The sequence below is a fragment of the Phaenicophaeus curvirostris genome, chromosome 7 (assembly GCF_032191515.1).
Source record: "Phaenicophaeus curvirostris isolate KB17595 chromosome 7, BPBGC_Pcur_1.0, whole genome shotgun sequence".
Taxonomy (NCBI): Eukaryota; Metazoa; Chordata; class Aves; order Cuculiformes; family Cuculidae; genus Phaenicophaeus; species Phaenicophaeus curvirostris.
Genome location: NC_091398.1, coordinates 29,918,223 through 29,943,285, shown reverse-complemented (window position 1 = coordinate 29,943,285; position 25,063 = coordinate 29,918,223). Strand labels below are relative to the sequence as shown.

Here is a 25,063-nt window from a genome sequence, read left to right as displayed (position 1 = left end):
AAAGGAGGGAGGGGAGCCCACATCTCTCTCGCATTAGTTAAGGCTCCCCAGTGCATCAGCCTGGCTGACATGGGCCCAGTAAGGACTGCCATGGGGATTCGTGGACAGTCAGCAGCCCACCGTGCTTGTAGCTCCAGAAAATCCAGCGGAAGGGTCCTACCACCTCTCCACTACAATGCAAAAGCCCATTGAGATGCAAAAATACCTTCCGATGCTTTTGCTTCTACACTTGACGTAAGACACTACCTTGCCCCAGAACTGCTCCCTCTCCTAGTATCACACCTTGTCTCAGCAGCTGGTAGCTGCTGCCTGCTTCTGTGTGAAGCTGTTCCCTCGCATGTGACAACTGCCTGCAATCTCTGCACCTTTCTCGCACCAAACTGCGGCATCGCATTCACTGAAGCAGACCGCTAGCCCTGCGTCCAGCACTCCCTCAGGCACGGCATCCACTTCATATTGGAAGAATGCTGGCATAGCTAAGGATAATTCAATTTATTAATCAAAACTGAACAAAACAGCTTTGGGACTGTCAAACTTGTCTAAGCGTGGCCACTCTTTCGCTGCATCTGACTTTACTCCAGCTAAAATCAGCAGTTTCCAAGTGAAATAGAAGGCGTTTAAACAGATGAGTCTTGGCATGACCTTGCATGGGCCTCCGTCTCTCTTGCTACCCTACTGTGGTCTGAGCTAAGTGGCTTCCAGCTGCTCCACTGCCTCACAACAGGGAAAGCAGGTTTTCAGAGCATTTTCCAGTCTCTGACAATTAGTGGGGGAGAAGGGCTGGCTACACACTTGGGGAGGGATCGGGGCAGGGTGCGGTGTATGATATTAACAATTGCATTTATTTTTGTGGTTTTAAACAGTTGTGGTACGGGCAGTGAAGTGAGGTGAACCCTTCACATGCCCCATGTCAAAAATAATGAAGTCCTATATTTTTCCACAGAGTCCCAAATGCAAATACAGTTACAAAAATAGATGTGTTTGTTCAGGTTTATTTCACCAACAAGAGACCTGAGCTTATTTGGATTCCCAAAGCAATGGCAACAAGTTTGGAAGAGTCTTAATGATGCTGTCTTGCTGAACATTATACAAAAGCAACAAAAGAGAGAAGACTGGCTGTCTCGGGGAAAAAAAAAAAAAAGGAAAGAAATGTTTTCTGTTACTTAACCCAGCTTCTCTAAGGACAAATATTTTTGTCCTTTTTTTATATATTTTTCTCTCGCTATTAATGGGCTGCCTTTTTATTAATAAAACTTTGGCCCCTTTTCTTCACTAGAGTAAATATGTAATTATCCATTTCATTTATTATTTACTCTGAAACCATCATGCTCAGCATATGGCTTGTAAGACAGAGTGGGCTCCCTTGAAAACCACAGCAGGGCCTCCTGCTTTTAGACTAGTCTAAAAATGGTGGCCTATATAAGCTGTAAATACACAAACATACAGACATATGCACACATAGAATACCTTTCTCCCACAAGTTTTTCCATAATAAAGAAGAAAATCCATAAGAGGCAAATTATGTTTCCTGTGTGCACCTGGAGGCGTTTTCTGAACTTGGAAGTAAAATTGTATAACAGGGATAATTTTCTTCCTCTCTTTCACAGACCTTGCTATTAGTACTCATGAGATTTAATAACATTTGATGGAGACGCAGAGTGTGACTGTTCAGACCCGGATGGCCAGGTGTGGGGAACCCTGCTGCCTGCATTCACTCCTCAGCCCGGGCCCTGATGGATTTGGCTGCAGCAGTTTAAGGTATCACCTACCACGTTGCAACCCGCAGTGACAGAAAACCTGGCTGTGACCCATTTCAGAGCACTGGGATAGGTTATTCCAACAGATGAGCAGGAGCAAAAAGGGAAAGGAGAGCAGGAGGTGGTGACTTCACAGCTAAACCTTCCCAAGCGCCTGAGCCAGAGCCCAGGGTAAGTGCTTACAAACACAGAGCAGCGACTTACGGGCAGGGGCTCCTTCATCTGGCTCATATGTCATGAGATGGCATTGGCACATGCAAAAATCCTCATGGATCCTCTCTGCTGTATCACTGACCTGCCTGTGGCCTGCCTGGACATCCAAAAGTGGGCAGCTTTCATCCATGCGGAGAGCCAGACGCAGTTTGCTCGCTTTCGCAGAGGAGGACCTTGCTCAGCAGAAAGCCCCAGCAAAAGCAAAGAGGCTAAGCCTGGATTCATGAGTGCAGATAGTCTGCTGTGCTTAGCTACCACTGTAAGCCTGGGAGCTGCAGGATTATGGAGTTTTAAAAGATACTGTGGAAGTTGATAGTCTGCGTTTTTGGAAAAAAGAAAGGTCATTTAAAGTATCAGGTACAGGTGATGTTTGTTTTTATCTCTCCTTCTCGCTGACTAGCTGCAAAATGGGACTACGATTAATATTTCACAGAAGCTCTGGATATTCAGTAGTTAATGTCTGCACAGTACTTAAAACTGTGAGTTAAATAGTTGGCTATGACACGCTAATGACATGACTGACTGAAGGCTTTAAAAGCAAGTATTACCATTACCAGTACTACTGTCCTGTGACTGTTGTTGATATTAGTATCATCCTGTCCTGCAAGTCAAAGCAGGTGCAATACAAGCCCTGTTCTCCCCAAAGTCAATACAACGTACAGTTTTTAGGAGTCAAGCACTCAACTAGAACTAGCCTGAAAACTGTACAAACTTCAAAGCTGCAAGGCAACAAACTATTCACCTGAATCTGGCTTTAAATCAGAGCCAAAGATGTAAACTTGTGGCTCTGGCACTACAGTTATGCTCTTCCACACACATCAGTGGCCTGTCCTCAATCCCTGTCCTTCTTTTTTCTTTGCAGCATCTGGGGAAACTTCCCTGGTGGGTTTTATCAAACTAAGCAAATGAACAGGTCAGCTCCCTCCCTCCCACACACGACATCCCTCTCCACTTCAGATAAGTCCTTTCCTACAAGAAAAGTAGAGTTTAGGAAAAAAAACAGTGATCAAAACCCATACCCTTTTCCCCAAACAGTTCATTTTTTCCCTTTAAGCTCCCCTTTCTTAATTTAATCAGGTTAGTGGAGGGATTTTTGCCTTGAGTTGTTAAAGCCTATTTCAATCCTCTGCAAGAAAGGGTGTTTGTCTCTAGCCAGAGCACAACAGAAGGAAGAACAGAGAGATCTTGCAATGTTTAGAGCAAGCTGAGCAGAAAGCAAAAGAAACCAACTGTAATACTCACCGGGGATTTCTTCTGAACAGGGAATTCTCCTTTAGGGGGATCATCTCCTGCAGAAATAAAAGTGAACAAAGTTTCCTTGGATTCATTTCTCTGAAAAGCGTTCATCTCCCCTCTCGCCTTGTCTCCCACCATGCTATGTGGCTGTGGTGAGTTGACTGGGAAGATTTCCAACTTCAGGCATGAAGTTTGATTCAGTTTGAGTTAACCCTAATTGAGCACATTTGCACAGCCAGGGCAAAAAGGGGAAGGAGATGCTACCAGGAAAGACAACTCCAGAGTTCAAGAAGAGTCAGGGAACACAACCAAAATCATTCACAGGTTTGGGCTGTCGGCACTTCATGTCACAGACCTCCTATTTGCTTGGCATTTCCCCAGCTATTGTACGTGCCCCAGTCCAGCACAGCACTGTATGCTGAACGGATGTGAGCTGAATAAAAATTGCAGGTCCAAGATACCCCTGCAGCCTGTGGATTCAGGAGCAGAGCGTGCATCTCCCTGCCGACATAGTAATGACAGGTTTATCCTGCAGGGACAGCAGGGATCTCATCCCACTGAAAAGCCACACACCTATCCCAAGCTCTAACTGCTAAGATACCCATCACGCCAAACCCTTGGATAGTGGACATGACAGACACCTGCACTGTGCTAAATAATTTCTCTGCTATCCCAGGAGTGAAGTGATCCAGGATTCATTCCCACACCAATTCCCTGGCTTGACCTTGCTTTTTCCTATGGAACAGTTTAATCTAGAGGACGCAGCTCCAAACTCCACCTTAATTTCTTGTTATCCAAAATGCTACCTTGGGCCTCCCTTTGTGGCAAATGCATCCTACCCTGTACAGAGAGCTCCTGGATTTGCCCTGCAGCTACATGGGCTCAGCTCCCTGCAGGTACCCTATTGTCCTTCCTCCGCTGCCCTTCCCACAGAAATATAGGAACTCTTTATCAGTATTCTTCCAGTGCCTGTTGCAGTAACAAATTCGCAGCCTTCCCATAAACCAGCCTCAGTGGCTGTGGCTCTGCAGTGTTCTCAGTGCAGCACAGGCTTTTTTTCTTGCCCATACATTTGGCTTCTTTAAAAGGTAAATGTTCAACTTATTTCCCCAAATGTTTCTACCTTCTCTTGTCAACAAAAGTACAAATCACACCTAGAACCTACCATTGTCTCTATAAACTCATCCCTAGCTCCAGCACCAAGTTGCTGTTAGTGCTTGGATGCCACAGGAACCAAGCTTGCAGTTGACAAACTAGGAAAGAGGTCTTTGTTCACACCACAGATCCTTAATCTGCCTTCAGTCATTGCTAACAAGACATGAAGTACACTTTGATAAGGGACTTAGATGTGGCAGAATGCGTAATTACACCTCACATTCCCTTATGTGCTCTGGAATTGTCTCCTTTGAAGATCCCCAGGGATCCTGTTTCAGTCCTGATAACCAGGCAGCTAAACACAAAGCCCAAATTTCAGATGAGGCCAGGAAGATCTTCTCATTTCTTATGCCCTTTTTCTTGTGTGGAGGTGGCAAAACAACTGTTTGGTACCTCCCCTGTAGCGCCACGGACCAGCTCCTCATCTTCAGCCCTCCCAGTGATTTGCACACCTGCACGGCCTTTCTTTTCCCCTGGGTCACTTCTCAGGTTCCACAGGCAGCCTCCAGGGAGCTGGAGTTTGTTAAACCCTTTTCATGGGCAAGAGTGACTCAAAAGTACAGCCAGCACTGGGCACAGTACAAGGAAGAGGACTTGTGCTCCTTGGCCTTGTCTCCTGCACGACAGCTCAGCACATACCCTTGTGTTCTCCAAGTCTGGCTCTGTGCTAGAGGCAGAAGGAATATTTCTGAGCCCTCTGGTGGTGTCTCTTACTGCCCTCAGTATCTCTAGACAACTCCTGGTAGAAACCTGCTGTATTCTGCCATGCACAAGTGAGCAAAGTAAATGCAGCAGCAAAGTTATTAAAGGAATAATACAAAAAGAAGGCAGAAAAGGTTTCACTACCCCTTGTGCAGGGCTCGCACACTGCTGCAATGTGAGGCCTTAATATTTCAGCACCCTGCAGCTATATTTCCTCTGTGTGTACACCATTGTGTGCATCACATAAGCAAAATTGTTTTATTTTATTTTAATACTAGCACGGAAAATAGTATCTGTTGGTGAGGTTAACATACTACTTGTCAAATACACTGAAAAGGTGTTTAGGCCATTAGCTGCCAGCTTTTCTGAGACAGAAAAGAAGAAAAGGAATTCAAATATCTGGTAATAAATGGTAATTCATGGCAAACAGCAGGAACAAGTTAAAAAGAGTAAATCTGCAAGCACCTAAGATACAAATGAATTCCAAATGAGACTCGATAGATGGAGACCTGTGTGACTGGTCTTAAAATCAGGAAGGAATTGTACCACAAATGGAAATAAGATAGCATTTCTGAAAACAAGTATAAACAAAGAGATCAAGCATAGAGCAAGAGAGGCTGCAAAGCTAAGGCACAAAATGAATTACAGCTAGCAGGGGAGACAAAAGGCAATAAGAAAAGGTGTTAGAAATGCTGTCAGTTTCAGAGAAAGAGGAAGGAAAATGGAAGTCTGTTATTTAAACCAGAAAACGAGCAAACAAAGGCTCATCCATAGAAGCCAGAAAAGTTGTGTCCTTTTCGTTAGTCTTTACTGAAAAAAACCTAAATTGCAACAAGATATGTAACACAATTAAAATGAACCAGTAGGAATATGGGTAAAATGAGACAAAAAACCTTAAAGAATATCTGGATACCTCAATTGTGCTCAAATCATTACAGCTTGATGAAGTTCACCTTCAAGTGCAGTATGTAGTTTTTGAATTAATTCCCTTGTGAAAGACAGAAGCAGGACAAGTATCAACACTGCCTTTACAAAGGTAGGTTAGGACAACCCGGGCATATTCCTCCATAGCCAGAAAGATCCTTGATCGGATAATCCCTTCTAAGCTCCAAAAGGAGAATAAGGATTACAAAACAGCCATTTTAGATTGGGAAAAAACGCTCTCAAACCAGACCTTTTTATTCTTTGGCGACATGGTAAGTGGTGTAACAGCTGTAGCAGCTGCAGATGTGATACATCCTAACTGTAGCATCTCTAATATTTCACAAGTTAAAAAAGGGTCCAGGTAAAGTATCCACATTGTCAACAACTGGGAAAGTACTCTCCAAATAGCTATCAATGATTTTCCATCGAATTCGGAGGGCATGAAAAACACGAGTCCTCAGCTTTTCCAGAAGAAAATAAAACATCAGCACAGCAGGCATGCTGCTCGTGTTTGTGTCCAAAACCAGGGTAGAGCAAACTTGGGAGAGAATGGGTATGAACTCAAAATAATGTTGCTAAATGAGGGAAACTAACATGTGGCTCCAGAATGAGAAAGATTAAGTTCAGGGAAGAAAAATACCAAACGCTACCCCTACCCACCAACAGGAAAAGCAGCCGCATAGATCATTTTCATCAAGAAGATGATGAGAAAACCAACTGATTTTATTTTCAGTGAAGAAGACTCCGGGCTGCTTTTGGCCAAATTCCCTTTCTGCAAGAAAAGGTGAGCACTGAAACAGAGATGGTGTGGCTGGCGCTACAGGGTTCAGGTGGTCCTTAACATCTGTTATATAAGAACGTATCAGGGACCAGCTAAATACTGGGTCTTATCCCAGAGCAGGCAGATGTATGAGGTGCCCTCCTGAATTTCTGTGAAAATCACATGCTAAAAAAACTTCAGTTGGTAAACAGGAAAGCAAGAACTACCTTCCATAACATTTCCTCTTTTCTGTGTTACCCTTTAGGCAAATGGGGAATCTGTAGGATGATTCACACTTAAATATAATATTCATGGCCTTTCATAGCCAGAAGTTCCCATGAATAAATTTTTCTGTGACTTTCAGTTCATCGTTTATTTTTTTTCCAGTTCCCAAATCCACAGGAAGACAACCTGCATTTCCCCTTTACATTTACAGTCCTTGGATTCTCACCGCTTCCATGCACATTAACCTGTTTATACTCAACTGGTCACTTCATTTTTATCTGCATTCCTAATATGGTACAATCCCTTCTTGGTTTTTCAGCTCAGCCACGCTCGTCTCTTAATAATGAGTCTTATTCTGAATTCATATACGCTGCCTATAATTTTATAGCCCTTTTACCATATTTGTGTCTCTCTCTTATTTCTCCATTTCCAGGTTAAGGCCATAAGACGCTAGATGAACGTGCGCCAGCAACACTTTGGGCTTAACAACCTGGCCCTGGATACACTAAATAACCTCTCCAGGTCTCTTCTGGGGTTTTTTTTTTTCCAGTTCTTTGATTATATGAAAAAGCATGGTTTACACTGATTTAGATGGATCGAGGTATGTTTCCATTACCTGAAATCTTCTCTTAGACTTCAAAGAAATTTAAGAAAATTATGTATCAAATCACTTGAACAACCAGGAAAATATACCTGGAGTCTGTAGACATCTCTGCTTTGTTCACCAGCCTTTGTAGACTCAAAATTGTAAAGGTATTTAGATTAATACACTAAGAATACCAAGTACCTGATCTGTATCTGGTCACTAGTCAACCTGTAACAATCAGAAAAAGTTCTCATCCCTCCTGGTGCCTTTTTGCCTTCAGTTTCTTCTATGATTAGCAAGAATAAATCTTTAAAAAAGTCTCTCACCAGCTTGGGCTTCCTTTGCAGCCTGCAGCATGCCATTCCCATCTGCCATGCCTTCTGCTTCCTGCGCACTGGATGACCCCAGCTCTATTGTGCCTGAAGATGAACCTCGTTGAGCAATCCTGGCTCGCTCTCACCCTCTTGTTAATGTTTCACTTCACAGCAGCAGTCCATTGGTCACTAATAAAATAGTTAAACTTTATTCTTTTATCTGAAGTCATCTCTTCTCAGCTCCTAAATATCACAGGGAATCTGCCTTTCTCCTTGAATACAGCCTCTAAGACTGCATGGCGCCTTTCATGGATGTTCATAATCAATCACTTCAGTGCAGCTGCACTATCTTTCAATAAAATTACTACCTCTAGATGAGAAGAAGGACTGGATCTGTGACTAGATAGGGTCTACAGCTAGCCATAAATCCAAACTTCTGATGCTGTATACCGGCTACAGAGCTGTATATGTCTTCTAGTCATTAAGGTTGTGAGAAGACACAGGGTTTTGTCATCTTTTAACAGACTGGCTGTCGTTCCTGGTTCTTCACATGTCACACAGGAATACAGATGTAACATCAACATGCCATTCTCCCAGACACTTTTTCACCTTAAAGCCATGAGCTGCATGAAGGATTATCAACATTTTTTTCTACCCCACTACTGTCATCTATTCCTTTCTGCTTTCCCGCATAACCTCCTCTATAAACTTCTGCGACTTCCTTTCAGAGAGGCTCTAAGGTATCTCCTCTGCAGGGGAGAACCCCAGATATTTTCTGCAAATATTGAAATGGCTCATAGTGAAATTCTGCGTGTTCAGCGGTAGAGCAAGATGGAGTCTCCATCACCACGCATCATGGCCCTAAAGCTACCTGCATCCTTTCCCTCTTCACTGCACTGAAATCCCAGTCCCACTTGCTTCGTGACCTCATATCTCTCATCTTCACCTGAACGCACAAAATACAGCCAAGGCTACAAACAGGTGTGCAGTCCCTTGTGAACTCCGCTATTAGCTGAACGATGATTGGTCTGGTGGAACTGTGCAGGAAGACTAGAAAAGTGAACTAGGGAAAAGCTGAGAGACATCCCAACTTTACAGTGAAGAGAAACATACAGCAATAGCTACTGATATGTGCAACAGTGAACAGCCTAAGCCGATCACAGATCAAATTCCAAAATGAAATGAAGAATAAATTCCTACAGGTGTTGAGTCACTTGATAGAGCAACAAGGAATGCACAGCCTGAGGTGAAAGGAAGAAGAACAGCACAAACTCATAAAAACATGATGGTAAATTGTAAGTGGCTTGCAAGAGTAGGATTGAAGTAAAACTTTAATTATGGCTACAAAAGAGCAGGCTATTCACACAAGATATATTAAAGCAGAGATAGATGGTAAGAAGGATTTAAATTCAGGATGTAGGATGTATGGCCAGGATCCAGGGAGCGTTAGTCATATTGCTAGAAGATGTGCCATAGATAAGTACAAAGCACAGCATGGCAAAGCCAGCAGTATGAGCCTCTGCGCAAGCACTGTGAAAAACAAGCAGAAAAGAAGTATGAGCACTACAGGCCAGACAATGCAACAGAGAAGAAAAGCTGGAAGGAGAATAATTGCTGGGAAGAATAAAAAGCTTTACTTGGTAATGCTTGCGACTGCTGTTGGAAGATTAAGGGAAGAAAAAAAAATCAGGAAAGGGCTTTTATTTCTGAATAACTTTTTAAAAGGCTGTCATAGCATGGAAAAATTTGGATTTTTGTCTTCATTGGAGGGAATGTTCAGGCAAAACACAGGGAAAGATAAAGATGATCAGCTTCAGCAGGGAATTAAGAAAACCCAGCACAAAGAAAATACAACTACAAATTTAAATTATTTTGTAGGTTCTCAAGATGGGAATATCACAAGACAACTACAAAAAAATTGGAAGTCGGCTCCAAGAAAAAGATTTATGGTCTTTTGGAACAGACCACTGATTAATAGTAAGCAAATACCAAAGAAGGTTATGTAATGCATAGAAAATCAGAAATAATTTAACTGTTCAAGCTGCCAGTAAGGAGAAGGGCTAAGCAACCTCTCAAATTCCTTTCCAGCCATTCACCTCACCAATTCCAAGTTGTACTTAATGCTATAGTATAAGGTATTGCGACCTGACTGGTAGCATTGGTTTCAGTAATTTCAAGACAGAGAAAATGGACATCCAGGTGCCCTAGGCAATCTGGACCTGTGGGAACATGTCCAGTCCCTGGGGTGTTTCTATGTTCTACCCATCTGCTTGGCCTTTGTTTCCCCTTTATAGCAATGTTAAGCGTTCTAGGAATGCTGCTCACTTCATAAGAGACAGTCTCTAACTAAAACAATAGCCAGTTTACTGTTCATGTAGGTACATAAAGTCAGCAACAGAGAAAGGGCTCTGAAAGAAACAAATGAAGAAAAGGAGAGCCAAGACAGATGTTCAAGGGAATGTGACCTCAGTCTCTAACACACTAGCCAGTGCTGTTTGACTCACAAGAGTGTAAGTGATCAATCCTGAATAACTTTTTATATGCTGCCCCTAACAAACAAGGCATCCTAGTCCCTCAGACACGCAACGCCACAACTGTCTGGCTTAGGCATAACTCTTGCTCTTTGTTCAAAATTTCTGAAACAGAAAAACCTGAAGGTTTATGCCATCCACTTGCCTGGGGCTGAAGCTGGGGCATCCAGTTCATGGAGTGAGAAGCTGGGAGGTCTCTGCAGGTGGAAGAAAGATGGATGTGGTATGGCAGGACTTTGAAAAAGCACCTGAGGACCATTTAGAGTCCCAAGAACATTTTCTTCCTGATGGTATCAGAAGCAGGTGTGTACAGAGTGCCATTCAGCAGCAGGTCTTGGGGAATTTCACTGAGCAGATATCAGTAGCTCCATATCAGAGATGAGCAGACAAGGGAAAAAACATCCTGATGAAAGCAGGCTCTGCTGAAACCTCTTGCATGCCAGCCCAGCAGTCTATCTGTTAAGCTGCCCTGCCTGTAGAATTATCACAGGAGAGAAAAACCATCTACTGATTAATTCTGCCACAGGCTCTGAAGGACAACTCAGCTACTGAAGACATCGCAGCTTGCAGTAGCCTTGGGTCTGAAGGAACGTTGACAGACAGCTGCATCCAGTGTCTCAGGTATCCCTTGGGTGCATCACCCTCCTCTCCATGCTCACTTCCAGCCTCTGGGGCAGATACTGCCTTGGGAAGTTCCCTTTTTGCACTGACCCTTCATCTGACCAGTAGCTCCTTTCTGGTGGTGAATCCCTCACCCTCTCCCATCCAGCTCTGTAGTAAAAAGCCGCTTTTACTCACTGCTACCTTCTCCTTCAGCAAGAGGCAGCTGGTAATGAGAAAGCAGGAATTCTCCTGCTTTATTTAACTACTCTATTCCTCGCAGCCAGCTCACAGGGATGCCTGGCACCAGGGTCAGGGTCTATCAGCACAGTTACAAGATGTGGAAGCAGGACCGCAAGGTTCAGTTCTGACTACTCTGCTTGTAAGGCACCTTAAGCACATTTCAGGTTTTTTTTCTAGCCTTAACTCCGCTGTCCATAGAACAAGAGTCAAGCAGCACTAATCTCCTGTACATCTAGGGTAAACAGTTTCATCCAGTAATCCGACTACAGGACTAGAAGAATCTCAGTGAAGGCTTTAATCACATCTTTTCCATTTTTTTTCCTTGCACCCACAATAAACAGCCTGATTGTTTTATTCTTGTCAAGCTGCTTTATGTCACGAGACATAACGCATTGCACAACTTCAAATCTTTGCCATCAACGAGAGGGTATTCCCACCATATTCCAGCACACAGATGTTTTTCAACTACAGCTTAAGTTAGATTGCAATTGTGTAATCAGTGTTTCATCAGGGCAAACTGCCAGGGATTGAGAACATGTATATCCCAAAAATACCTCTGTTCTGATAAAAAAAAAAAAAACCCTGCAGATCTAATTCAGAGAGATCTCAGCTCCCTGATAGTGACCCCTCCCAGATGCAAACACAGGTGGATATAGTATGACTTTCTGCATTCTAGGGACTGTCATTTCCACCAAGGTGTTAATTACAAGCTCTCCAGCCAGCTCTCTCCACTGCCACACCAAGGGCCACAGGGGCTCTTCCAAGATTCATTAACTCTGGTTCCCTGCATTTTCATAACAAGCTTGAGGCCACTCATTCTTTTCAGCCTCCGCCTGCAGAAACCATTGAGATCAATTTGCTAACATTGTGAGCACCAGCTCCAGAGGGAAGTAAAATCATGTGGGTTTTCTCTGCATCAGGTCCCGGAGGGACTTGCACAAAATTAGAGAGCTTTTTATTCTTTTTTCAAATGTTGATCTAAACTTACAGCTTTTGGATCGCCAGAGACCTTGACACTTTGTAGCACAATTCATTTTGTCACAGAATCATAGAATGGTTTGGGTTGGAAGGGACCTCAAAGATAATCCACTTCCAAACCCCTGCCATGGGCAGGGACACCTCCCACCAGACCATGCAGCTCAATGGCCCATCCAACCTGGCCTTGGGCACTTCCACGGAGGGAGCATCCACAGCTTCCCTGGGAAACCTGTGCCAGAACCTCACCACCCTCAACGCTGTGCCCAGGGCAGTCTGGTCTGCGCTGACACTTGTGACAAATGTCCTCCGAGTTTGGCAGGGGAAAGGTTATACTTGCATAGGAGGAAGAAGTCATCTGTGCCTCTTTTTCCCTATCCCTAAAGAGATCCACTTTTCCTAGGAGCTAAGTGGCCTCTGGTCCCCCTGACATCAGTGGGACAATGGATGCTCAGCCCTTCCCAGACACCACTCCCACAGCATATGTTGATTTCCCTTTGTTCAAAATGTCTTTCTCCCAGAAATAACCTCTCCTGTCTCAGCAGCTTAACTGGAGCACATCTTCTGGCCATGACTGAATATTGAATCAGGCACCTCCTCTAACCCTCCTCTTCAGCCCCCAGCATGCCTCCTTCCTCCTGGGATCTTGCATGAGATTGTGCCCCTCACACAAGAATCCACTCTTGCTTCACATAGCTGCAAACACTCTGCATGCTTCACTTGTGCAAACAGCAACCCTGAACACAGAAATGCTTTTCCCATGGGCACATGAAAACCACCTCTAGCGTTGTCCAGCTTGGGGCCACCCAGGAGCTATAGAGCAGTGCTGAACGTGCAAGGCAGCAGTATGGCACATGCCCAAGCAGCAGGCAACGGTGTACGCTGCTCTTACTGCACCTGCAGGTCATCAGAGCCTTGCTAAGCTTCACCAGGAGCAGAGCCAGACCCAGGCATTTTAAGTGATTGTAGACAGAGGCACAGAACACGAGTCCTACACAACTGCAGGAAGTTTAATGAACTCAATTTAAGCCACATTCATGCTTCAAACTATTACACTTACCTCCAGCCCTTTTGCTTTCCTAATCTATTTCTACGCAGTTCTTTGTACAAACCCTCTGCAGATTTCCAGTATCCTCCTGTGATGCTTCCAACTAACGATCTGGTCCTTCTTTTCATGTATTGCTCACCAGCATCCAATCCCATTTGCATCCAATCAAAGCAAGATGTCCAGACCTAGCAGAGGTTTCACTACTCCCAGCGCTTGCTCTCTTAACCCTACTTCCCTGGAGAGGACATGGGAAATAGGGAAAACCTCATCTGCTGCAAGAGCAGTATGGGAATGCTACATGTGGGTTGTGAGGCATGTACCAGCAACAGCAAAAGCTGCTAGATGGTAAAGATGTGTCCGTTCAGGTCAGTTAATGTATCTACTGCAGCCTCACCTGCAGTACATGGCAAGGGGAGGTGGCTTTTCCACCCCAGCTGATAGGCAATCTTGCTGGGGATATACTCATACAGGCTTTCCACCTCCCATGCCCACAGCTGGCATGACTTTGCTGTCTGGCATTCAACCTTTAGATGTCTCCAGGTATAACACTTAGTAGACAGAGGAGAGCACACCAGTACTCACTAACAGAGAAATCCATTAGTATCGGCATTCATTAGCTTTAAAAAACACAACCACCTTTCCATGGCCTCTAGCTACTCCTAGGCTACCAGAGAAAATCCAGCCATGCCTTCAAAGAACCACTGAGTGCTCAGCAACTGGCAATAGAGGTTGTTATTATATATAGAAATAATCACTCTGAGAAGCAAAGTGTACATGGCATTTTTTCTCCATCTCCCATTCAGTTTTACCTGTAACAATAAATCACTAAAGAGATTCAACACGGAATGCCTTAGCATTGTATTCATCTAGAAATACTTCTTTGCTGTATAAACTCAGATTAATATTCATTCTCTCCAAGATAAAAACAGCTAGAAATAATTTGAGGCAATAAAACAAGTTTTCAGCATTCCCGACACTTCCCATTGTTAACCAACAGACAATCTTATAACGGTGAAGTCAGAGGAATAATTCCTCTCTTATACTACATCTGATTGACTAGACATGACAGATGGTGTTTTTATTACTTTCCGTCTTTCTGCTATTCTAAAGGAAGCCTCATCTAATGCAACCCAAGCTGTGTTTTGAGTCTTAAACTCTCAGATAAGCAAACCTTGTTTCATCAGGTTAATGGATCCTTACTTGATTCAGGAAGGCAATTTTCCTTGAAGTTATTCTAATCAAGTACTCAGAGCCCAAATGGTCCTGGCTGATTGACTGCCAGCAATGGGTAAATCTTTCTACTAAGGACCATATTTATTTTCAAAGAGGGAAAACAAGTTATTATTATTATTAGAGAACCAACTCTATCCTGTATTCAGTGACTTCTCAAATACTGGCTTTTTCTGCAGTCACCGAATTAAAGATAAAAGTAAAGTTAATGCAGTCTTCCTCTCAGTGGTTTTGGTAAATAACAGGCAGGAAAGGAAAATTAAAGATAGATACCTGCTGCCTACTGATACCTCTTCAGTTAACTGCCCCTATGGTAATAGCATCTGACCCTAATCAGCACAGACCCCTTCAAACACAGGCCCACTCCAATCTGTCTTCTCACATCAGCCTCCAAACTGAGTGCTGTGAGCTCAAGTAACTTTGCCTCCAGGCTGGGAAGAAGGGACAGGGGCCTATCCATCTTCTAAAAGGAAAGGTCTGAAGGAAAACCAGTGCCTCACAGATGCTCCACGCGAGTCCCATCCCAGTGTGGCATCTGAATCCACAAGCACAGTTTGGTGCTGCAGCTGCTCACGAGTGCAGTGACAGCCTGTGTGGAGATACGAATCATACTGCCCTGCTGCCTTGGCTCTTGGCTGACTCAAGTCACCCCAAGCAGAAATTTTGCCAGCTGTCCTTGAAGAAGAAGATGGGAAGTCCAAACTCTTCTACTCTCACCCACCTACTGCAAGACTAGTCCAGCAATGGAGCCAATCAAAGGACTAGGAGAAAAAGGAGCCATCCCAGGGTTGTGCAGGAAGCCAGACACAGAAGCAAGAACTGAACCGCAACTCCTAAATAATCATTCAGTCAGTGCTTTCAATTCTCAACATGCACATTATCTTTTCACACAGCCTCAGAAGGAGGTTTGCCCCATCAGACATGCAATACCAGATTTCCACCTTTGGAAAAATCTGATCCCCAGTAGCCTGAGCTGGAGTTTGCACAGCAAGCAAAGTGAGCTACTTGACATACACACAAAAAAATAAATTCTTTGCCATTTTCTGAGCAGCTGAGCTGCTGTCCCATCAGCTCTGCTGAAGTTATTGACGCCTCAAGTGGAAAAGATCATTCTCAATGATTTTTATCTACCAGGCACCAGATTTTTTAGAGTTTAGTCAGGCAAGGTATTATGTGATAACATCAAGGCAAGCATCTTTAAAACAGTGATTATTCTACAGGAAAAATAAAGATGCTGGAGAATATATTACCTCTTTTTTCGTTCCTCAGAAGAATTGCAAGGCAAGGAGAGGCTGTCAAGCTGTGATACAAGGGGAACCAAGTGACCTATATTGTCTCCCTCTTCATGATACAAACCAGTCCTTCAAACATGCTCCAGTTGTGCTCACAATTCAAAAAAAAACCAAAATAGTAAAGTCTTCAGGATTCCCAGACTATTGAGAACTCATAGTATTTGCATTCAAGGGCAGCATAGCAAATACAACCAGGAGGGCAGCAGAACGATGAGAAGCAGCTAGAGAGAAAGCAGCTCTTAGGCATGTTGCAATCACACAACAGCACTCTTGTGCTATGCACAAACTTGAAAGAAAAAAATACTAACCCTTGTGCCATAACACTGATGCTTCACCTCTGAGGAGCATTCAGCAAACCCAACCCCCCACAGTAACACTGCCCAAATAGACCAGTGGGACATGCTGCCTTTTAAACTCATCATCACTGGCCAAGTACAGCTCAGCTGGGTCCACAGATGTATCTCATTAAATTAATTATCCCATAATTACTTGGTGAAGACCCAAATCTCATTAAATCACCTCTTGCTTATCTCAAAGTGAGTTCTGTGCTTGACTCTATTACTGTGTAGATATTTCAACTTCTATTTTTAAATGTCCTTAGGATACAGAGAAGTTTGAAAGGTTTTATCTATGTCTTGAAGCAGTGACTGCAACTTCCTGCTTAGCTTAGCCAGAGTCTGGGATTAGAGTGCACAAGAGTAACCCAGGCACAGTGAAAGGCATTTAAAAGCAAGGTAAATGACAGTCTAGCAAGACTGCAAGAATATGAAGACACTGAAGTCTCATGCGATTCAGCATTCTTAACGTGTTGGGGAACTGGTTTTGAGGCAAAAACTTGTAACGGGATTTGCTCTTTCTAAGGCTTCTTGTCCCTTCTAAATTGGAGGAGGGGTGTGGTCCACTACAGGCTTAGATGTCAAGTGAAAACCAGGTATTGGAATCAGAGGCTCCCAATCCAAAGTTAGAAAGTATAGCTGGGCTCAGGATCAAGGGTTAAAAGTTCCCAAGCTTTATGAAATGTCTCTGTTTCAGCTCCTCTCGTGTAGCCTGTCACATTTAAAACACACCACACACTGCAGAAGAGACAGCCTTTTAAAACAGTGCTCTCCTCGAATGTCATTACGGGCTTGATTGCAGACACTTCTGGGCTCTGAGCAAGCACTGTTGGAAATTGCTCAGACAGGGGATCACTAGAGGGGCATAATTTAAAAAAACATGTTGCCTGTAGAGACAGCATCCAGGGACAGCACTGAAACTGTCCCCACAGTTGAAGAATCCCAGAAGAAGTAGGTATCTGTCCCTGTTAATTACTGCTTGGAAACAAGGCATCAGAGCAGCAGCAGGAAACAAGTTTGATTCTTACCAGGTCTCATCTGCTTCACCAGCTTTTTAAATAAGCAGTGGACAGTGGAGAGAGCTTGTCCCTGGGCCTGATGCAAACCCCTCTAAAAAATTTACCCCCATCCAGTTTTCAGCATCTGGGAGTAGCTGACTCCAGCTGCCTTGGAGGGAACTGCAAAGAGGCTCCACAGCTATCAGATAAACTGCCCCAGTAGGTTTCTTGTTGCCTTTATTGAGCGTTGGGTCAGATCCCATGCAGAGAAGTGTCTGTGATCAATGAACCCATGATTTGCTAGTTCTGCCCATGGGCTTATTCACAGTTAATCCAAACCAACCTGAATCATGAAACTGGCTGGAAATCTCATCAGAACATGCTTTGCAGAAATTCCTAGCACTTTTGCTTCCAACACTGGGTGAAAATAGTGGAGAGTGACTCCAGCCTCCTGTGAGTTATCTTGTCAGATCTGGAGATGGGTGATTAATTCACAAAAAGTAGTAGTACTCCCCTCCCCTATGAACAGAGGGGTTTTTCCTCACGTTTAATTGTTTTTCAGAACTATCTGCCGAGTAGTTTCTTCAAACAGTTTCAAGTACTTTGACAGTATTAGTGATCTACAATAAAAGCAGGCATAACAGGACACATGGGTTACACTGTACACTTCGGATTTTCACCTTAGAAACAGGTTCCCAGTGCAGATTTGCACAATTCTCATTCTATAGCTCTTTCATGGATATTTTGGATGATTGCCTCCAAACAGCCTAGAACCACAAACATTCCTCACGCAACGTCTGTCTGCTTGAGCACTTGCAGCCAGGGAATGCAGAAAGAACAGGAATGCAAGCAAAGCACGTTACTTACGGAAATATCTGCAGCAAGTCTCAAAGAAACGTGTAGGTGGAGTGTCCCCAGGTGGATGGATTTCCATAGAGGAAGCAGTGAAGTGGTCCAAGAAAAAAAAAAAAAAGAGCACTGTGAACTGTTTAAATTTCAGGATGTGTCTGAGATGAATGTTGGGAATGAATATAACTGAGTGTACCCCCAGCAGCTCTTCTATATGGTGACGAGGAGAGAACAAATGGCAAAACAAGCTCTTGGCCTCACAGTAACATTGTTCTGTTTGTTGTCCCTAAAGACTTTCAGTTAAATTTCATCTGTGGGTTTGGCCAGAGAAATATACTGGTGAACCTCCCCTCTCCAATTTCTGTATGCAAACTTAAGGCTTCTTGAGGAGTCATTAACTCTTTAATTCATCATTCACATACCTCAGTGGAGCCTTTCGTATTTTCTGTACAACCCAGTGCCTTTTTAAGTATCAAGTTATTGGTGGGGTCTCTTTCTGACTTGCACGTCCTCCAGAGCAGGATTCCTGTAGAAACAGACAGTCCTACAGGGGAGGACAGACAGCTAAAACAGACACTGTGCTGGCACCAACTTGGCCAGAACTGGTCTCTCTCAGTCCTAGAGCTTCCTCCTTTTTTCACATTCCCTGTTGGGGAACAGAAAGTAACTCGGAGGATTTGGCTCCATCAAGCCATCTTACCAAAACTGATCAGGAATCAGAATTTATATCATCTGTTTTCAAGAGTTCATATGCAGCTTAATGCCTAAAATTAGATATAGGCCTTGATGAAAGGCAAGCAAGAGGGAAACTCGCTGTACTGAATATTCAGGTTCTCCAAAAAGCCAGCCCTCCAGTGAATGCTGAACACTTCTCAGAGGTGCCCCAAATTCTACACTTGCACGAACCACTTTGCCATTCAAGTGCAGCTTGCAGTGAGGTAGGAGCAAGCCAGGCAGGTAGAGCAGTATTCCTAAGGCAAAATTATCTGAGTTCTTTAATTGCCCAAGAAAAGAGAAAGGTTTTCACTTTCTTCAGCCTTGCCTTCATAAAACTGAAATTGGCTACTCCTGAGAGTTGGTGTGTCACAGAAGGACAGAGTCTGATGCAGGTGGCTGGCTGGCCATCCACCCAAGCACTCAGCACCACCATCCCCACAGCACCCAAGCATCAAAAAGGCACCAGCGTCTCCCTCATGGTTCAGGCACAGGGCTCCAGAGAACATGATTATTTCAGCCCCAGTACTCAGGTTGCTAAACCACCTGTGGCATGTTGCTTGTTAAATAAGGCTGATTGATGAGCAGTGTACTACTGATCGTTTTACAGGAGATAAACCACGCGTTCAAGATACTAGTCACAGAATAGGTCAAAGTATGTGGTAAGATGCCATTGGATTCCTTGAGAGTAAGAGCCTGATTTTCCTCTCAGCTATTCTGGTGAGAAGCAAGAGGAGCTGTCTTGTGTGTGGAGCTAAACCTGTAGGTTTGGTAGGAAGAATCTCCCCATTGGGTGCTGGCAGGACTGCACTGGAGTGAGGACATCTGGGTCCCCAAACTTCAGTACCATCTGGCTACCCAGAGAACCCAGCTTATTTTCACAGTGAGGACCCTGCAAACCCTTGAGGCCTGGGGGATTCCAAACTCCTCAGCACAGAGGCAGAAGCCTGAAAGCTCAACAAAAACCTTGTGGTTCCCATTGCTGCTTCTGGCAGGGAATTCCAGACTTACAGGGTCTTCCACACATCCAGACAGGCTCCAGACTGCTCAAGCTACACAAACTGCCCTTTAGACCCCAGCAGCTAGTATCAAAGCCACACACACTGCGTTATGGACATGGAGCTCTCCTTGGAGAGCAGGGAGAGAAAATGAGGTACATAAGGGCAGGAATTCAGGCACTGATTCCTTGGTGAGGTCACCAAGGAGAGGAAGAGAAGCAGTACAACATAAGGCGAGTTCAACGTCCCATAAAAGTAATAAAGAGAGATACAAAAAGCTTTATAAAATATTCATTCTGCCTCAGAGTCCATGCATGGCAAGAAATCTGTCAAGGCAAACATGTCCCAAGCAAACACCACCTGGGAAATGCTGAGGCAGTTCTTCTGCCTGGTCCCCTCAGCACATGAATATGTCAGGTCAGTGAAAACAGGGCTGGACAATATTTCAGTTCATAAAAAGGTCAAGGCTATTTTCAACCAGATGCACTTGGAATGTGGAGCAGCCCCAGGTCATTACATCTTCCTCCCCTTAATGCTCCATCCCTATGGGATTTCAGAACAATTACTTTGACCAGAGTCAGTAAAACCAAATAAATCTGTGTTTTTAAAAAGGGCTGTGTAGGAAACTTGCAGTGTGTTAAGTCCAGGATAAACAGGAGACTGTAGAAAAACTATGCTTGGTGGTTGCCACATAGAAATAAACCCTGGGGTTGAATCATATGAGGCAACCAAGCAAAGAAGAAATTATCATAACTGCGACTGAAGAGAGGCGACCTCGCTGAGACACTGTGGTGGGAATGAGGGTGAGAGGGATCTAGCTACAAGCTTCTGCAGTGAGCATGAGGCCAGGGACACTGCCTCCTGACTTGGATGGAGGTAGCACCACTGCCAGATGCTCTCACAATCAGGGAGAAAAGCAGGAACCAGATCACCCAACCTGTCCCCACACCACTGAAGAAACAGGGATTCATCATGGAAAGTTGACACTTAGGCACAAATACCTACCTCAAGCCCCTCAACCAGGGTGAAAGATGGATCATTCCTAAACAAAACAGAATGTTTTGGTTTCAAAATTATCTTAGGGAGTCAACGGCTACCAGAGCAAGCAGCCTATTTCCTAAGAATTTAGCAGGGAATAATTTACTGGAGCTCAGATAAAAGGCAGTCACCTGGAACTCAGACTTAGAAGAAATTGCTTCTTTTCTGAATTACTGGTTCAGAGGTTAAATAAGGAATATTCATCCGACTGCACTTTTCTTGCACACTTCCCTGAACAGTGCACTAATGAACTCCAAACCAGCTGGAGAAACGTGTTCAGTCCCTCTCCCCACCTACCAATAAGCAAGTTCTTTATTAAAAACTAATGATTGATTTTCATAATTAGCACCTGCAAACTTGGGGGCAACTTCAACCCTGGAATAAATAGGAACAATTCCCTTTGCACTGATTAGGAGTTCATCCTTATCAAAACCTCCCAAAGGCATCTTAAATTTGCTGTCTTGATTAAAGATGGACTTAGTTTTAATTGAGTAATTGGTATGGTTTGTTTTCATTGGTTATGCCAAAGACGTCCTTTGCTGAATCCTGGACTGACATGGGTGCTTCCTTTGCACCTCAGTTCAACCCTTCGCAGGCTGAACTATTCAAACAATTACAGATGAATATGTATAGATCCAGACATTTTAACATGCTGGCCTCGAAGGAGGAGTCGTCCTGTCCCATGGCAGCTCACACACCAGGCTCCACTTGTGGCACGGAATTCAAGGCTGCAGAAAACCAGATAGAGCCTGAAGGACCAGATCCACAGATATAAGAGGGTAACTCCACTGATTTCGGTGGGTTGCTGTCAGTGAGACAGTTCTGTGTGCCAGCGAGACAGAGCTGGAGCAAAGTCTAGTTAAAAACCAATACAGGCTGCAAGGAGTCAATAGATACACTGTGATTCTAAGCTGTTAGGTGGCTTGTACCCTTGTGCCTCACATTATTAGTCAAATGGCCGCAAGACCTAGCATAACGAGAGACTTAGCTGAGGGTAAATCTCAAGAACATGTATTTTCTTAAAGCCCTCTATAGGGATTTGGAATCAACTTGCGGTTAGGACTGTAAAACACGTGGATGTGCTTCTGGGTTCGATGTCTCACTATCAAATAATTCTAGGTGCTTTATGAGGCTTCTTACTGTGACTCAAACCAAAGACAGAATTAACAGCATTTAAAACTGAGCTAGAAGCTAGGAAAAACTTGGTTCTAGGCTTAATTTTATATCCAGTTTTGACCTCTTTGCCACCATTTAGCATTCAGGAGATAAACTCCTGACTTTGCAGCTCCACAGAAGCTCTTTCTAATTGAATCGAGCAGATTTAGATTACACCAACTGATTTTTTTTTAAGCAGGAAGTAGGGATTCACTTGGTGAAAAGTATGGGCTTCCAGGGGAAAGGAATTTAAAAGATTGTCTTTACAGCAGAAATTAGAGAGAGAATAAAGTTTCAATATTATTCAAATACATAACTTCAAAGTTTTTAGTTGTTCTAGTTAAAAAACCTGCAAACACATAGTAAAAGTTTGCATTTAATTTCAAATGTATCCAAAACTTGTGACTCAAGTAATGTTTTTGTTTTTCAAAATGTAGGCAGCTTGTTCTACTTCTAGATAGGACTATTTTCTAAATCTCAGACATTTTTTCTAAATCTCAGACATTCTGGTGGGGTGGAAATGTGCATCTCTGAGTCTCTAAGACCATTAACTTCCCAGATCTTCTAGTGCTGGCGATAACTGTGCTGCCAGTGCGCTCTCCTGCCACTTCTCCACCTTGCTAATGGTGCACTGATGAGGAAAAAGCACACGCATTGCAGCAGGTATTGGTGATGTGTGTCTATCAATCAGGTTTACACTGCCCTGGCTGCCTCCACAGTAAGTATGGCTTATTTACCAGCCAGCCAGAGAGGACAAGCTCTGGGGTTGTGTCTGCTGGCAGGGAAGGGCCAAGCAAAGAACAGTGGCTGCTTGCACAGGGTGGAGAAGACCTGCTGCCTGAATGGGCCAGACCTGCCCCACCTTTCCACCTTCCTCACTTGCTGGGGCAGACTCGCAGGTATGTCAGCTATGTGCTGGCTGCCAGAGCAAACTTCTCCATGGAGAGAGCACCCACCACTGAAACTGAACCCAAAGGCACTCAAAAAACTACCTCTGTGAAAGATTTTATGACCGCCAGACACTGTGGATCCAGCTGGTTTTAAACAGGTAAGGAGCCTGGCTCGTTCTAGCTCAAAGGCAACCATGTAAGGGCAGAGCCATTGCTTACTGTGACTAAATTCTGCTCTACAGTCAGGCTACAGGAGTACTTGGTCCCTCACTCTTTACAACAGATCCCAGTGTTGCAGAGATGTGCCAGATGCTGGTCAGCTCCATCCATGCGGAAGAGACGACTCTGGCCGTGCTTATGAAAGCTGTGGCTGCTTTGGCAAGTGCTTTGAGTGGCTGCCTGAGCCAGTTGGTATTGATGTGCAAGCCAGCAAAGGGCAGCAGGTCTGCCCAAACAGCAGGATGGCCAAACACAGGATAGACATCACAGTGAACAGCTCCTCTTCTCCATCAGAGGCTGGACAGATGGCATGGAGACAGGGGCTCCCTGCCTTAACACTTTGCTGCAGGAAAAGTCACAAAGTGCTTTCTTAGGAAAAAGAGTCATTGAAGGCAACAGGCTCCCTGCCTGCTCACTGGCTAAGGCAAGATCTTTAGGACCACAGACTTGGACTGCACAACTGTATCTGACCAGTGAAAGCAAGCATGCTATGTGGAACCTTCTGCTCTGCCCTAGTTTTGGCCCATGCCCCATCCTGGAAGGTAGCAAGGATCAAAGTAATTTGACACATAATGAACAAAAGTGAGCCACTAATGGGAAGGCAAAGGAAAGCCAAAATTGAGACAACGGGTTGGCTTACACAGAACACCAGAGCCAAGCGCCTGCCCTAGAGAAGAATAGGATACAAAAGGTCACTGCTAGCACTAGATTGTTCCTGAAGTAAATGGTTTTTGGCTTCAGGGCACACAAAAGAAGCACACTTCATTGAAACTACTGCTTCCAGCATGCAATTGGAAAGTGTGTGTCCTCCAATGCACTCCAGAGCCATAGTAATGGGCTATTGCTCTCAGCTGACAGATGGGTTTGTCTCTCTGTTCGTCAGCATATGGAAGGTCATTGATCCATACGACTCCATCCCTGCTCTTTTCCTTTCCATCAGCTGTGGGAATCTTCATGCTCATTGTAGCCCCAACGAGCAAGGTAATCAGCCTTGGATTTCCCCACTGTTATCAAAATACAATTGCACTGCCATTCAGCAGCTCGCCAGAAGCTCACCTCAAACAAGCTACCAATTCCATTTGAGTCCCCAAGTAAGAAAAAAACAACCATATATCAAAGCCAGCCCCAACGGTCAGTGACTGCAGAGAAGATGACTTAAGACCCCCTGGAAACACAGTTCTGCAGGACAAAGCAAGCCAGGCTGGTAAACTCATCTTACCATTGCTAAGTGAACCAAATTGGCTAAGGAAGTCAAGAAGGTTCAGTTCATTTTTGCCCAGGGAAATGGGGTATTCTGCAAACTGGAACAGACCTGAGACCAGGCCATGGCTCAGCCAAGCCCAGTTGGTTTCAAAGGAGGCTGTTTCTGCTTTAGGATCTGAACTTGCACTGGTAAGAACTGCTTTAAGGAGGAATCTTCCAGACCAACAAACATACAAGGCTTAATATTCAAATTGTCTAGGAGACCATCACACAGCCATCTCTTGATAGGATGAGGAGTAACAGGTTTAAGCTGAAAGAGAGGAGATTCAGATTAGATATTAGGAGGGCAATTTTTCCTGTGAGGGTGGTGAGGCGCGGGCACCGGTTGCTCAGAGAAGTCATGGCTGCCCCATCCCTGAAGGTGTTCCAGGCCAGAATGGATGAGGCTTTGAGCAACCTGATCCAGTGGAAGATGCCCCTGCCCATGGCCAGGGGGTTGGAACTGGATAATCTTTAAGGTCCTTTCCAACCCAAACCAGTCTATGAATCGACGATTAATACGCTGGCCTGGCCCTTCAGGCAAGAAGCAGTCAACCTAAGCTGACTTATTGTCATCTTGCTACTCATCAAAAAAAGGAAAGGACCAGAGATGGAAAGGCCAATGATAATGTAATGCATGTCAGTCACTGCCTTCAGTTATATTGCACTCGATCTGCCACCACCATTTCTCTCCTCTTGCTTGAAAACCGCAATGACAGCACTTTGCAGCCAACTTTCGTGACAGTTTACGAAACAGCAGTCAGGCAGCAGGGTGGTTCAAAAGATTACGGAAAGTGCAGCAACTATTTGAGCTGGATCAGACTCAGAACCCCA

The 25,063-nt window shown here is 44.3% G+C and overlaps 2 protein-coding genes across 6 annotated transcripts in view; both read right to left on the bottom strand.

Annotated features, from left to right (window-relative positions):
- SLC15A2 (solute carrier family 15 member 2) overlaps positions 1 to 18,073 on the bottom strand; it is a 53,650-nt gene extending 35,577 nt beyond the window's left edge. Inside the window, exons 1-2 of one of the 5 annotated variants that reach the window (XM_069861441.1) lie at positions 17,992 to 18,073; positions 3,213 to 3,259 (exon numbers count right to left, since the gene is read on the bottom strand). In XM_069861441.1, the coding sequence (XP_069717542.1) occupies positions 3,213 to 3,259; positions 17,992 to 18,058 (114 nt within the window). In that variant the 5' untranslated portion in view covers positions 18,059 to 18,073. Of the gene's footprint in view, positions 1 to 3,212; positions 3,453 to 3,561; positions 3,706 to 5,976; positions 6,056 to 7,884; positions 7,990 to 17,991 lie in introns of those variants that run through there. The other 4 variants (XM_069861442.1, XM_069861444.1, XM_069861439.1 and 1 more) reach the window with 4 other exon arrangements.
- Positions 1 to 25,063, bottom strand: part of SLC49A4 (solute carrier family 49 member 4) — a 294,424-nt gene that overhangs the window by 183,019 nt on the left and 86,342 nt on the right. The window lies entirely within an intron of this gene.